Source organism: Acomys minous (assembly GCF_964271855.1).
Source record: "Acomys minous genome assembly, chromosome: 6".
NCBI classification, from domain to species: domain Eukaryota; kingdom Metazoa; phylum Chordata; class Mammalia; order Rodentia; family Muridae; genus Acomys; species Acomys minous.
The window spans coordinates 87,577,183-87,589,675 of record NC_140487.1 but is presented as its reverse complement, the minus strand read 5'-3'; the positions used below and the strand labels follow the sequence as shown (position 1 = coordinate 87,589,675).

The window sequence follows — 12,493 nt, the reverse complement described above, 5'->3', positions numbered from 1 at the left end:
GCCTGATTTCACAGTAAGGTCTATAGTTTGTGAGCCTGAGGTCTAGTGCCTGGGAGCGTTGTGTTCCTGGTTCCAACCTTGCTAGTGGGAAGGTGTGCGTGGGAATATCTGGTGTGGTGCGGCTCCCTATCCCAGGCACCCCTTCAACTTTGCTTTCGTTCCCAGCAGTCTTCTGGGGTCCTCTCTTCACTTAGCAGATGAGAGAAAGATCAGGAAGGCTGTGAGGGTGGTGCTGATTCTAAGGCCTGGGCTCCTGTGGATTTTCTCCCTCCCTGGACACAGACATAAGCTTGGTATATGCTTTGGCAGCACATCAACAGTAAGGTCAGTTGTGCCCCAAACCGTGCTTCCAAGACAAGACTGCAGGCCGAGCTTGTGCCGAGGATGCTCAGCCAGAGCTCAGGTCTTGGCAGAAGTTGACCCCTAGGCAGCTTTGGGAGGAGAGGAGAGGAGGTGGTCATTTAGGTAAACCTGTGAGGAGTTGGCCCTGCATCCCCTTTTTTCTAGCTCACCTTTGCTCATGCCAATTCAAGCGCCACGTGTCCTGCAGGCACTGAGCCGCATTGCTCACCTCATTTCCTCCTTCCTCTCAGAGCTGCTAGCCCTCTGTCAGTGCTCCAGGAGACTAGCAGGCCTTCCTGCCATACTGTGTCTGCAGAAGGCGCCCATCGCCCCCCGTCCTCCACCATTCCAGGATAAGCTAACAGTTGCAGTGTGTTTATTGAACGCAAGGGATTTTAAGTCATTATAACTGATTCTCAGATACAAAAAAAAGTTAGACGAGGTTATATGGTTTGCCCAGAATTTCTCTACGTTGTCTGCAGAGAGCTGGAGTCTGGCCTGGCTCCTGACACTTGTTCAAGTAAGCTCGGATGGATTTCTTCTGTGAGAGGAAGAGATGAAGGCTTCTTCTTCTCACTGTTCCATGGTAGTCAGGGCCGGTGACACAGACCAAAGCCTGGACCCCAGTGACCAGCCAAGGTGAGCAGTGTGGAAGGCAGTGGGTGGAGGGCTAAACACCTTGGTTCTAGGCACAATGTCTGTCATTGTCCTTGTGAAGAAACTGAAGGCCAGAGGTGAGCTGAGGCGGGCTAGCCTGCTGCAAACGTCTCTGGGTCCCAGTCTTTAAGCGCACGCCATAAAGTGTCCTGGGTCACTTGCCGACAAATTTTGGGGGCCGTTTCTCCCTGAAGGCTGCCATCCCTTCTAGCCGGTCCTGAGTTGGGATGTTCTGCAAAGACACAATGGATATTTGTTTGGGAAGAATAGGACCAGAGGCCAAAAAGCTTGTGACACTGTCTGGGTTCAGGTGTTTCCATTGTCTCTGAAGTGTGGGTCATGCAAAGTCATGAGCCTTGGAGGCTGCTGTCTCAGGAAGGCCAGCCTCTAGCAGTTGTGCAGTCACTACTGTTGGCCTCTGCAGAGCTCAGCTCTGGCTGTTGGAAAGTTCAGAGCACACATGAGGGTGGCGCTAGGTTCTCTTCTCAAGTCTCTTCTTTGCTTAGGATTTTTGCCTACTTGTTAAGATGGAGAGTCGCTTGAGCAAGACAGTGTGCTCTCGGTGTTGTCTGTGTGTCCTAACCAACCCTCAGCATACCAACTCCAGTTTAGCGCCCCATAGAGGCAACTGGGACCAGGCAGAAAAGGCCATTTTTTTTTCCCCGCTTTCTGAAGGATCTGTCTGTTCTGTGGTTCTCTGGCTACCGAATGAGTGAGCAAAGTCTCCAGTGAAGACCTGTGACTGACTCCCTTAAAACCACAGTCCCCCCCAAACAGCATTGACATACCTGGGCATAGCACATCTGTTCAATAGCCATCCCTGATGCAATGTCCACCTGCCAAAAAAGTGCTCCCCGAGTCAGTATGACATAGATGAGGCAGCCCACCCTACTGTCTCCACAAGCCTGAACTGCCAGGGCTCATTGGGCTGATGTGGCTGGCCAGGTGGGTGTCTCCTTCCTCCCTCACCACTCCATGTACATCCCTCCCAAGGCCACATGCTTGGTAGAAGAGGACGGCCTTCCCCAAATAGAGGAGGTCTTGGGTCACTCCCCTGCTGGCCAGGCAAGCACCGAGCCAGTCCCCCCGCACCGGCTTTTTTGTGGAGAATGCCATTGATACCTCTAGGCCCTGAACATACATCATCCCGCATCTCAGTTCTCATTTCAGGCCTGCTGCAGCATGCAGAGGGAGGATTGACAGGCAACTAGTGTCCTGAGGCCTGCACTTACGTCACGTTACTAACGGTACATGAGCTGAGGACCACATACCTGCCTTTTTACCGCTCACTTATGTGGTCTTTCTTACCCTTCTGAACCTGTTTCTTCTCTATGTAGAAGTGATGGGGATAGAATGCAATGAAAAATATCGCCACAGTTCCCACTGAAGTGAGGTGCATACACACAAGTGTTTGACAGCCACCCCCTAAGCCAACGACGACGTATGTAGAATCTTACCTCCATTCCTCGGTCAATGGCAACTTTGCCAAGGCGCACAGCAATGGGAGCCTAGGGGAGAGAAAATATCCCAAGACTTGGACTAAAGGGAGCGCGTTGAATAGGCAGGTGCAGGTCTGAGTCGGTACCTACTGATAGGGTTTAATTTCTTCATGTGCATCCATCCTTCTACCTCGTAAAGCTTCCTTTTCCATATTGAAGGAAGCACGTTCCCTGGCCCTTTTAGTCTTAGCCACCTGAGCTTGTCATGCAATCTGTCTTTGGTGCTGGACATTAAAACCAGAGCTTCGTCCATGCTAGCCAAGTGCCCTCCCACAGGGTGGCCCACCGTGGGCCCCTCACCTCTGAGCAAATGTTTAAGGCAAGATCTTGGTGAGTTACTGAGGCTGGGTGTTCCTTTGTGGTCCTTAGCCTCAGGGTCACAGGTATGTGATCACAGACAAAGCACATTTCACAGATGTGATTTCATGGGATTGAAGTGCTACATATTCACCACATGCATTCGGTGTGTCCCTCTGCTCCCAGGCTGTTTCTTCCCCTCAGTAGCCCTCATCTCACAACTCCACAGTGTGAGGGGTGGTTTTAATTTAAGAGACCGGATAAGTTTCCCCTCCTCTCTAACAAAAATGTTACTTACAGTAGCCCAGGCTGGTCTTGAATTCAAAGAAATCCTACCTCAACCTCCTGAGTGCTAGCATTACGGCTGTTTGCTGCCACAGCTGGCTTCAGATGTAGTCTTAATGTTTGCCAATTATGTATGGGTAATATTTTTGTAAGTTTATATTCTGGCTGTTTTTTAATGTTTAAAAATGCTTTTAAATTAATATAATTGCCCTCAAGGTTATTAAAATTTTATACAGATTCTACTTCTTATGAGTGTGTCTTTGTGTGTGTGTATGCACGCCTGTGTAGGTGTGTGGACACTAGATGACAGCCTCACGTTTACCCTTCGGGTTGCTGGTCCGGTTTCTCGTTGGCTCCCCGGTTAGTTTAAGCTGGCAGGCCTCCAAACCCCTGGCAGTTTTGCATTCGTTCTGGGGCTTGAACTCAAGACTCTGGTGCTTGGGAGGCACACACTTCACTGGCTGACTTCCCTAGTAACCAGGGTTTCTCTGCGTAGCCTTGGCTGTCCTGGAGTCTCTTTGTAGATGAGACTGGCCTTGAACTCACAGCGATCTGCCCGGCTCAGGGGCTCACTTTTTATGTCTTTAGATATGTGGCTCCGGGAAACACTGGCCTCCTATGCCTCCTCCCCTTTTGTGCCCCAGCTGTCACCATACCTGGGGCAGGATCTCCTGAGCCAGGGCCAGGGCCCGGTGGTAGGCAGCATTACCCTCCTCATTCTGAGCCACAGTGTGGTTGACCAGGCCTAACTCGTGGGCCTGTACCCCATCCAGTCGGCGGCCTGTGAAGATGAGCTCCTTCGCGAGGGCCACGCCCAGGCAGCGGGGCAGCCTCTGAGTCCCTCCTGCCAGTATGGAAAGGTGAGAGCAGTGAGTCAGGCTGAGAAGGGCAAACCTAGAGGAGCTCATCCCGGGAACAGTCAAGGTGGCAGGAGGAAAGGACCCAAGGACGAGGAGGTGGTAAAGCTAAGCGGGGTCAGGTGACCTTACCTGCTCCTGGGAGAAGTCCTCGAGTGGTCTCAATCAGCCCCATGACAGCTGAGGAAGCTGTTGAAACAACAGAAGGAAGTGGGCCCCTGCCCACCCTCCGTTACTAACTAGTCTGCAGCTCTGCCTCTCCAGACTCTTCTGGAAGAGTCCTAGCCTGAGTGGGGGAAAGGAAGGGGGGCAGGCTAGCAACCCACCACCCCAGTGGCTGCAGTTGGGGGCTCATCAGGTCTCCCCTTCCTGTGGGAAAATATGACCACCCTTCTGCCCGCGTCGGACCGACGGGAACAAAAGCTGCATTCCTGGATACATATGTAACTATCCCTAGGCTTGAGAGAAGGCGTGCAGACATGGGCACCGGGTGCCACTCACTCTACTTCTGAGAAGGGCTCTCCCAGCTCAGCGTGACCTTGAAAAATGACCAGTGACCTTCCTGATCCTCCACTACTTAGGACTCAATTGTAGAACAAGTAACAAGCCTGGCAGGAATCATGAACCAGGTTGACACTGCCCAGTGACCTTTGCAACGAGCTGGGACAGTGAAAAACAGCCTTTGTTCAGGTCAAGCAATCTAACTTAAGCCAAATCTAGATGGTCAAACTCCCTAACTTTGTCCTCTTTGGCTTCCCATCCTTTTGCTGCCTGATCAGGTATGGCTCAGGTTTGTTTGTTTGTTTGTTTGTTTGTTTGTTTGTTTTCCACCCATTCTCAGATGAGGAAAGCAGTTCTCATGGGCATGGTATGACAGCAGTGTGTGGTTCCTCTGTGTCTCCTACTCTCTCAGTACAAAACCCTGATTTTCCCAGCTTGGCTTGCTTGCCTCATCCCATCCCCCAAGCTCCACCATGCCAAGTACCTGCTACTCGGAGGTCACAGGCCAGGGCCAGCTCCAGGCCCCCGCCCAAGGCAAACCCGTCCATGGCCGCAATGGTGGGTGCAGGGAAGGCCGCTGTGGAAACAGAAGACTGGCTCAGCCTGCAAAGGATGACATGTCCAGGACAGAGGCCCAAGGCTGCCAGCCTAGAGGGCCTTGTAGAGCCCAGGTCGGGGAACCTCGCATGGTACCTCAGACAGATTATCTGGGAAGGAAGCTGTTTTTCCCCAATAGAATAAGTTCTGGGCTCAAGAGGGGATTAGGAACAGGAAAGTGGGTTGACGTCAGAAGGGACCTGTTGCTGGGACCTGCCTTCCTGCGTGCCGAGCCCTGTGCAGGGTGCCAGCATGGAACTGAGTCAGGTGTGGCCCTGTCCCGTGGGGAGCAGCCTAAGAAGAAGGCAAGCTCATAACCAGGCAACCACAGTCTGAGGCCTTCTGTGCTCTCATAATGGGGAGCATAAAGAGTTGGCAAGGAAGACTTCCTGTAGGAGGGAGCCAAAGGGTGGCTGAAGATTCAGGTAGCTGGAAAGGGTACACCCAGTAATAGGAACAGCCATTGCCAAAGCCTGACGGTGTGTTCAGTGAGCCTGACTGCTCTGGAGTCACGGGGCAGGAATCTGAGGACGAGGAGGAGGCCCAGTGGACTGGGGCACATGGCTAAAGAGCTAGGGCTACTTCTGTTAGAAATAACTTGTAGGGACTGGAGAGATGGCTCAGCGGTTAAGAGCACCGTCTGCTCTTCCAGAGGTCCTGAGTTCAATTCCCAGCAACCACATGGTGGCTCACAACCTATCATGAGATCTGGTGCCCTCTTCTGGTGTGCAGGTGTACATGCAGGCAGAACACTGTATATGTAATCAATAAATAAATCTTACAAAAAAAATAAGAAATAACTTGTAGTTTAGACATGGTGGCGTATGCATACCTGCGATCCCAGCAATGGGTGAAGGCCAGCCTAGACTACATAGGGTGTCTAAAATAATACTTTTTAGAAGGAGGAAGAGAAGAAATCCCCTACCTCTAGTCTATATAATCCCTTGTGCCTCTCAAGAGCGAGTCATCTGCGTCCCCATTGAGCTCAAAGTCAAAAAGAATACTCTTCAGAGAAGAGGTAGAGCCGGGGGAGGACGTGCCAGCAGGGGAGGACGTGCCAGCAGGGGAGGACGTGCCAGCAGGCCCCTGGTCCTCCACCCCGCGCTCAGACTCTCACCGATCTCACTCATCAGGCCTCGGAGCTGCTGGACGAAGATCCCCACCTCCACATCCCTCATCCGCTCCCGCTCCTTCAGGTCCGCACCTGCAGAGGGCAAGCAGCTTGTGGCCACTGTGAAATGGCCAGTCCCCAGGTCCCAGGTGCTAGCAAAGGAGACCTGGGCAGAAGCAGCCAGGGAGGAAGGAAAGGAACTGGGAAACCCAGCCGCAGGAGGGGAAGCAGGTACCAGCGCAGACAGACAGCGGCAACCAGAGCATCAGAGTGAACGTCCTGGGTGACTCAGAGACGGCTCAGTGGTTAAGAGCACCGATCACTGCACCCTGGTCCGTTAATTAATTCTTTTGTTTTGGGTTTTTTGTTGTTGTTGTTGTTTGGTTTGGTTTGGTTTCTCTGTGTAGCCCTGGCTGCCCTGAAACTCACTTTGTAGACCAGGCTAGCCTCAAACTCAGAGATCCACCTGCCTCTGCTTCCCAAGTGCTAGGATTAAAGGTGTGTGCCACCACGCCCAGCCACTAATTAGTTCTTTAAAGGTTGGGTTAGTGGGGTGCCTCGTGGTGGCACGCAGAGGCAGGTGTATTGTTGTGAGTTCAAGGCCAACCCGGTCTACAAAGTGAGTCCAGGACAGCCAGGGCTACACAGAGAAACCCTGTCTTGAAAAAACATAGATGGGTGGATGGATGGATAGATGTTGGGTTAGTGGGATACAAAAGGGTGCTTATGGCTGTATTTTTTTTATTTCCCTCTTATAAATTTGAGGTACATATTTCTCTAGCCTTTGAAACAAGTTCAAGGCTCCCTTATGAAAGCTAGATGATGCAGGTTTGAGCAGCTCTAGTGACAAGTACTGACATTTATCTTGTGAGCATGTTGGGACTCAGTGTCTCCATTTCCTCCAAAAAAAAGGGTCAGAAGGGAGAGAAGGGAGCAAGGTAGAACAGAAAGAACGAAGATACGGGTCAGAGAGGCCAAGTCCAAACTGAATCTCTTTTGGTTGTTTTTTGGTTTTTTGAGACAGGGTTTCTCTGTGTAGCCTTGGCTGTCCTGGACTCACTTTGTAGACCAGGCTGGCATCTAAATCACAGAGATCTGCCTGCTTCTGCCTCCCAAGTGCTTGGATTAAAGGCGTGTGCCACCATGTCCAGCTTTCAAACTGAATCTTGTTCTGACCCTCACTAGCTGTGTCACTCAAACTTGGCAAGGAAGTTACCTGCTGTGTCTTGAGTGAGTTCCTTTCTGTAAAATGCTAGAGCCCTAAGGCACCCCAATTCCTAAAGAGGAGAGGGTGGCTGGGGACCCACCTGCACAGAACACACCCTTCACTGCACTTCTGAAGAGCAGGACTCGGACTTGCTGGTCCTCCCGAAGCTGGGCCAGGGCCTCCAGCAGCTGTAAGAGGACAGAGGGCGCAGTCAAGATAGCTCGCGGCCCATCCCTGGCCACACCCTGATGTACCGTTTCTCACCTCACTAACGAAGACATTCCCCAGAGCATTTCGAGCATGAGGTCTGTTCATCAAAATCTCAGTGATTCCTGCAAGGGACAGGCACCATTGAGTGACTGGCAGGCAGCCTTAAGTAAGCTAACCGGTCCTTCTCAGAGGAGCTGAGGCGGGGAGGCGGGAGGTGTATGAACTGCAGCAAGCCACACACTCAGGCCTCAGTTTCTCTGACCATTAAATAGAATAATCCTTGCTCTTTCTACCCCAGAAAAGGAAGAAAGGGGCTTGTGGACTGTGAAGCAAAGCAACAAGAACAACGAGCAACCAGCGAGACACAGGACCCACAAGCCCAATATACATGCGTTTAATTCTCCAACTCCTATATTATTCCCTCCCACCCCCAACCACACATTTCCCTCTAAAGAATAATATCCAGGCAAACGTCCTTCTCTTCACTAGTCGGGATCAAAAAATAGACCTGAGGGGCCTGGAGAGATGGCTCAGTGGTTAAGAGCACTGGCTGCTCTTCCAGAGGACCTGGGTTCAATTCCCAGCACCCACATGACAGCTCACAACTAGCTGTCTGGAACTCCAAGGTCTGACAGCCTCACACAGACGTACATGTATGAAGTAGGCCAAACACCAAGGCATTCAAATAAAAGTAAATGAAGGAAAGAAAGAAAGAAAGAGTCAGGTGTGGTGGCCTAATCCTAGCACTCCGGAGGCAGAGGCAGGTGGATCTCTGTGAGTTCGAGGCCAGCTCTGGTCCACAGAGCGAGGTCCAGGACAGCCAAGGCTATACAGAGAAACCCTGTCTTGAAAAACAAAACAAAACAAAAGAGCACTGGCTGCTCTTCCAGAGGTCCTTGAGTTCAATTCCCAGCAACCACATAGTGACTCAGAACCATCTGTAGTGTGATCCTGATGCCCTCTTCTGGCCTGCAGGTGTAGCAGGTGCACATGCAAACGGAGCACTCATATACATAAAATAAATAAATCTTTAAAAAACATCTTGTAAATGTTAATTTCCTAGATCTTTATTGTAGAAATATTTTGTTTGTTTTGATTTTGGAGACAAGAGTTGTGTGTGTGTGTGTGTGTGTGTGTGTGTGTGTGTGTGTGTGTGTGTGTGTGTGTAGCCCTCGCTGTCCTAGTACTAGCTCTGTAGATCAGATTGGCCTTGAACTCAGAGCTCCATCTGCTTCTGCCTCCTGACTGCTGGGAATAAAGGCCTGAGCCACCACCACTGAAGAAATCTCTTTTAAGTTTTCTGCCTGTCATAGCAAAATTGTTGGGAGTGGGCTAGGCAGCCCCTTGCTTAGTAGTTTACACCTGGCAGCCCTGTGCCGGAAGCTGCCAGCCATGATGCAGTCCTTTCTTTGGCAAAAGGCGGGACTACCTTTAAGGCAGTCCAGTTCTGAACAGTCCACTTCAGGATCACGGTGATCACCGCCACAGCAGCATGAACTTCTGTAACCAAAGCTGCTGCCGAAGCCGGCACTTTCTACTTCTGGTCTTCTCTAATCACTGGCTAGAAACTTTAGTTTATTTCCCAGTGACCCGGCTTGCAACTGCTTAGGGGACCCCTTGTGGCCTGCAGGCAGAAGGCCTTACTGGAAAATTACAGGTTCATAACTTGGAAGGGTGAAAGGCCTCATATAAGTGTTGTTAATTACGTTGGAATCATTTAAAATTTATCATTTATTGTGGGGTGGCGGCGGCACACACCTTTAATCCTAGCACTGAGGAGGCAGAGGCAGACGGATCTCCAGGATGCAGGCCAAGGTGGTCTACAGAGTGAGTCCAGGACAGCCAGGGAGTCACAAAGAAACTCTGCCTCAAAAACCAAAACAAGGCAGGCAGTGATGACGCACACCTTTAATCCCTGGTCTACAAAGGGAGTCCAGGGCAACTAGGGCTACACAAAAAAACCCTGTCTCGAAGAACAAAAAACAAACAAACAAACAAAAACCCAAATCTAACAACAAACCAACAAAAAAAATTACCTTTTTTTTTTTTTTTGCTTTTGTTTTTCAAGACAGGGTTTCTCTGTATAGCCTTGGCTGTCCTAGACTCACTTTGTAGACCAGCCTGGCCTCAAACTCAGCAATCGGCCTGCCTCTGCCTCCCAAGTGCTGGGATTAAAGGTGTATTCACCATGCCATCAAAAATTACATTTATTTACTTACTATCTATTGTGTGTACGTCTGTATGCATGTGTGGACATGCACATTCCATGTCCAATGTATGGCAATCAGAAGACAACTTGAATGAGCCAGGTCTTTCTACCATGTGGAACTCTGGATTCAGATTGGATCTTGTCAGATTTGGTAGCAAGGGCTTTTCCCTCCAAGCCATCTCAGCAGTCCACGTGGAATATTATTGTTGTTGTTGTTTCTCAAGACAGGGTCTCTCTGTTAGCCTTGGCTGTCCTGGACTCGCTTTGTAGACCAGGCTGGTCTTGAACTCACAGAGGTCTGCCTGCCTCTGCCTCCCTGAATGTTGGGATTACAGGCATGCACCACCATGCCCAGCTTTATTATTTTATTACTATTATTATTATTATTCACAAGGCCTCACTATGTAGCCCTGGCTAGCCTGTAGCCTGTTCTTTAGACCAGGCTGGCCAAAACAGTTTGAGATCCACCTGTGTCTGCCTCCCAAGTGCTGAGATTCACGGTATGTGCTATCACGCCCAACTCTATGATGCAATTGCTATATTCTCCCTTGCCCAGAGGCTTTAATCAGACTCCAGGGTGGGGGGGCGGTCCTTTCTCTTCCCAGGTCCCCATAACTTTCCCTGTCTTTATACTCTGCCTTGGTGGGACATTGGAGGCCCTCCGTGTCTGTCAAAAGTGACAAATGCACAGAGGGACCAGTGTGCATCAGCAGGAAGGTGGTAGTGGAATAGATTTACTCAGAAAAGCAGCTCTTCAAAACTTCATGCAGGCTTTGAAGGGCTTTGAAGAGACACTGGATAAAGCCCAGTGCAAAGCCCTATGTGTAAATGAAAACTGATTCGAGGGGCCAGCAAGGTGGCTCTGCAGAAAAGAATGTAGGCTGCTCTTGCAGAGGTTCTGGGTTCAAGTTCCAGAACCCACTGCCCGCTCACAGCCCTCTGTCATTCCAATTCCAGGGGATGTAACCCCCCTTTCTGGCCTCCACCGGCACCAGGCACTCATGTGATGCACAGATATAAATGCACACCAAGGACATAAATTACTTTTTACAAAGTGTGCCCTGAGCCAGATGCAGTGGCTCAGGCCTGTAATCCCAGCTCTCAGGGAGGCAGAGGCAAGAGAATCTCCGTGAGTTCTGGTCTACAAAGCAATTCCAGGACAGCCACGGCTACACAAAGAAACCTGTCTTGAGAAACAAAAAGTGTGCCCTGTGGCACATGCAACCACATTCAATAATAAAATAAGAAAACAAATCTGATAGCCGGGTGTGGTGGTGCACGCCTTTAATCCCAGCACTCGGGAGGCAGAGGCAGGCGGATCGCTGTGAGTTCGAGGCCAGCCTGGTCTACAAAGTGAGTCCAGGATGGCCAAGGCTACACACACAGAGAAACTCTGTCTCGAAAAACCAAAAAAAAAAAAAAAAAAACAAAAAAAAAACAAAACAAACAAACAAAAAACAAAAAAAGAAAGAAAGAAAGAAAACAAATCTGACAGGAACAATATGTCAAACACGGGGACGGAGATGGAATGGGGTCTACACAGACTGGAGAGAGGCGTCTACACACACAGTTACCGCACCTGAGGTCCTAACACACACGTACTTCACAGCATGTTGTACAGTAAAAGACCTTAACTGCCGATGGTACTGAACGTTCTCTGTGTGTCCGCGGACGCTGTGCCTTCCTCCCCCCCTTGTCCCGTCAGGCCCAGCCAGATTGGTTCAGCCGCTTCCACCCCCCTGGAGCATTGCCAAGGCCCTACCAGGGAAAAGTCCTGGCTCACACAACACTCTCGTCCCGATCTCTGGCGCACAGCTCCGTTCGGAGCCCTCCTCTCTGCTTCACACCTCCTCAGGCCTCCAGAGAGTTTGAGGAGATGGATACAGACAAAATCCGGGAGCACCCTCTCGGCCCTGGGGAGAACTGAGATCCAATCCTCCTGGCCTCCCGCCTCAGTTTCCCCATGTGTTGAGTCCCGTCTCGCCCATCCCGCAAGTTTACCTTGGTTGGGACCTGTCAGCGGGTGCACTTGGATCTCGGGTGTGCTGGTCGTTGCGTGCGAAGCGCAGTCGCGGGCCCCGGGGCACCTCCAGGGGCGCGGGAGGCGCAGCGCGCGGGGCAGGGCACGTAGCATTGGGGAGCAGGCTGGCACGGTGGCGCGGAAACCGGCCACCTCCTAGGCAGGCAGAGCTGGGACGTCGGTGTTCCGGGGCGGGTGAGACCTCGCGAAGGGCTCCACCTATGGGCGGAGAGAAGGGTGAGGCAGCCTGAGACCCTGGAGAACCCAGGCCATCCCTCCCGGTGTGGGAAAGCTCAGCTTCTCCGTGCGACGTGGGCACGCGGAAGATTCCTCCGAATGCGCGGACAAGGAAGGTGGCGTCCCAAACCATTGTTGTGTGCACTTTCTTCACGTGTATCGGTTCATGTCATTTCATCAGTCACTGGCGGGTAGTGACAAGGGAGGAAGGTCGCGCCTGGCTCCTCCCAGTTTGCCTACCTAGGCTCACAGAAATAGTGAGGATCCACCAGCTACTGTCCTCCTTTGTCCACCTAACCTACCTTTGCAGAGGCCTTGCAGGGTCCTGGTGGGTCACCCAGGGTAATCAGCCAAGCGTCTGAAATGAAGTTACGGGTGCAGCGTTAGGCTATCCTAAGAGTTTAAAACTCAATCTACTGATATCTGCGGCTGCGCAGAGGGAGACTGGTGTCTCAGGACCACAA

General features: G+C 51.2%; 1 protein-coding gene across 4 annotated transcripts; it reads right to left on the bottom strand.

Annotated features, from left to right (window-relative positions):
* Nucleotides 1–701: 701 nt before the first annotated feature.
* On the bottom strand, nucleotides 702–12,006 carry ECHDC2 (enoyl-CoA hydratase domain containing 2). Of its 4 annotated transcripts, XM_084784568.1 has the most exons (10): nucleotides 11,774–11,962; nucleotides 7,618–7,685; nucleotides 7,454–7,541; nucleotides 6,153–6,239; nucleotides 4,923–5,015; nucleotides 4,070–4,126; nucleotides 3,737–3,924; nucleotides 2,457–2,507; nucleotides 1,788–1,835; nucleotides 702–1,231 (listed from the first exon to the last, which is right to left on the bottom strand). In XM_084784568.1, the coding sequence occupies exons 1-10, from the start codon at nucleotides 11,904–11,906 to the stop codon at nucleotides 1,154–1,156; spliced, it is 891 nt and encodes a 296-aa protein (XP_084640694.1). In that variant the 5' UTR covers nucleotides 11,907–11,962; the 3' UTR covers nucleotides 702–1,153. The 4 variants fall into 4 exon arrangements, 3 of the variants coding, with proteins under 3 accessions (XP_084640694.1, XP_084640693.1, XP_084640692.1); XR_014779716.1 differs by having other exon boundaries at nucleotides 1,788–2,507; nucleotides 11,774–11,964; XM_084784567.1 differs by lacking the exon at nucleotides 702–1,231 and having other exon boundaries at nucleotides 1,238–1,835; nucleotides 11,774–12,006.
* Nucleotides 12,007–12,493: the final 487 nt, after the last annotated feature.

Excerpts from the sequence above, each read along its gene's own strand:
- ECHDC2 (XM_084784566.1), bottom strand. The coding sequence starts at position 11,906 with ATGCTACGTGCCCTGCCCCGCGCGCTGCGCCTCCCGCGCCCCTGGAGG. Across the intron at positions 5,016-6,152 it reads AGGCCTGATGAGTGAGATCG|CGGCCTTCCCTGCACCCACC; the intron begins GTGAGAGTCTGA and ends CTGTTTCCACAG. Across the intron at positions 4,127-4,922 it reads CTGTGACCTCCGAGTAGCAG|CTTCCTCAGCTGTCATGGGG; the intron begins GTACTTGGCATG and ends TTGTTTCAACAG.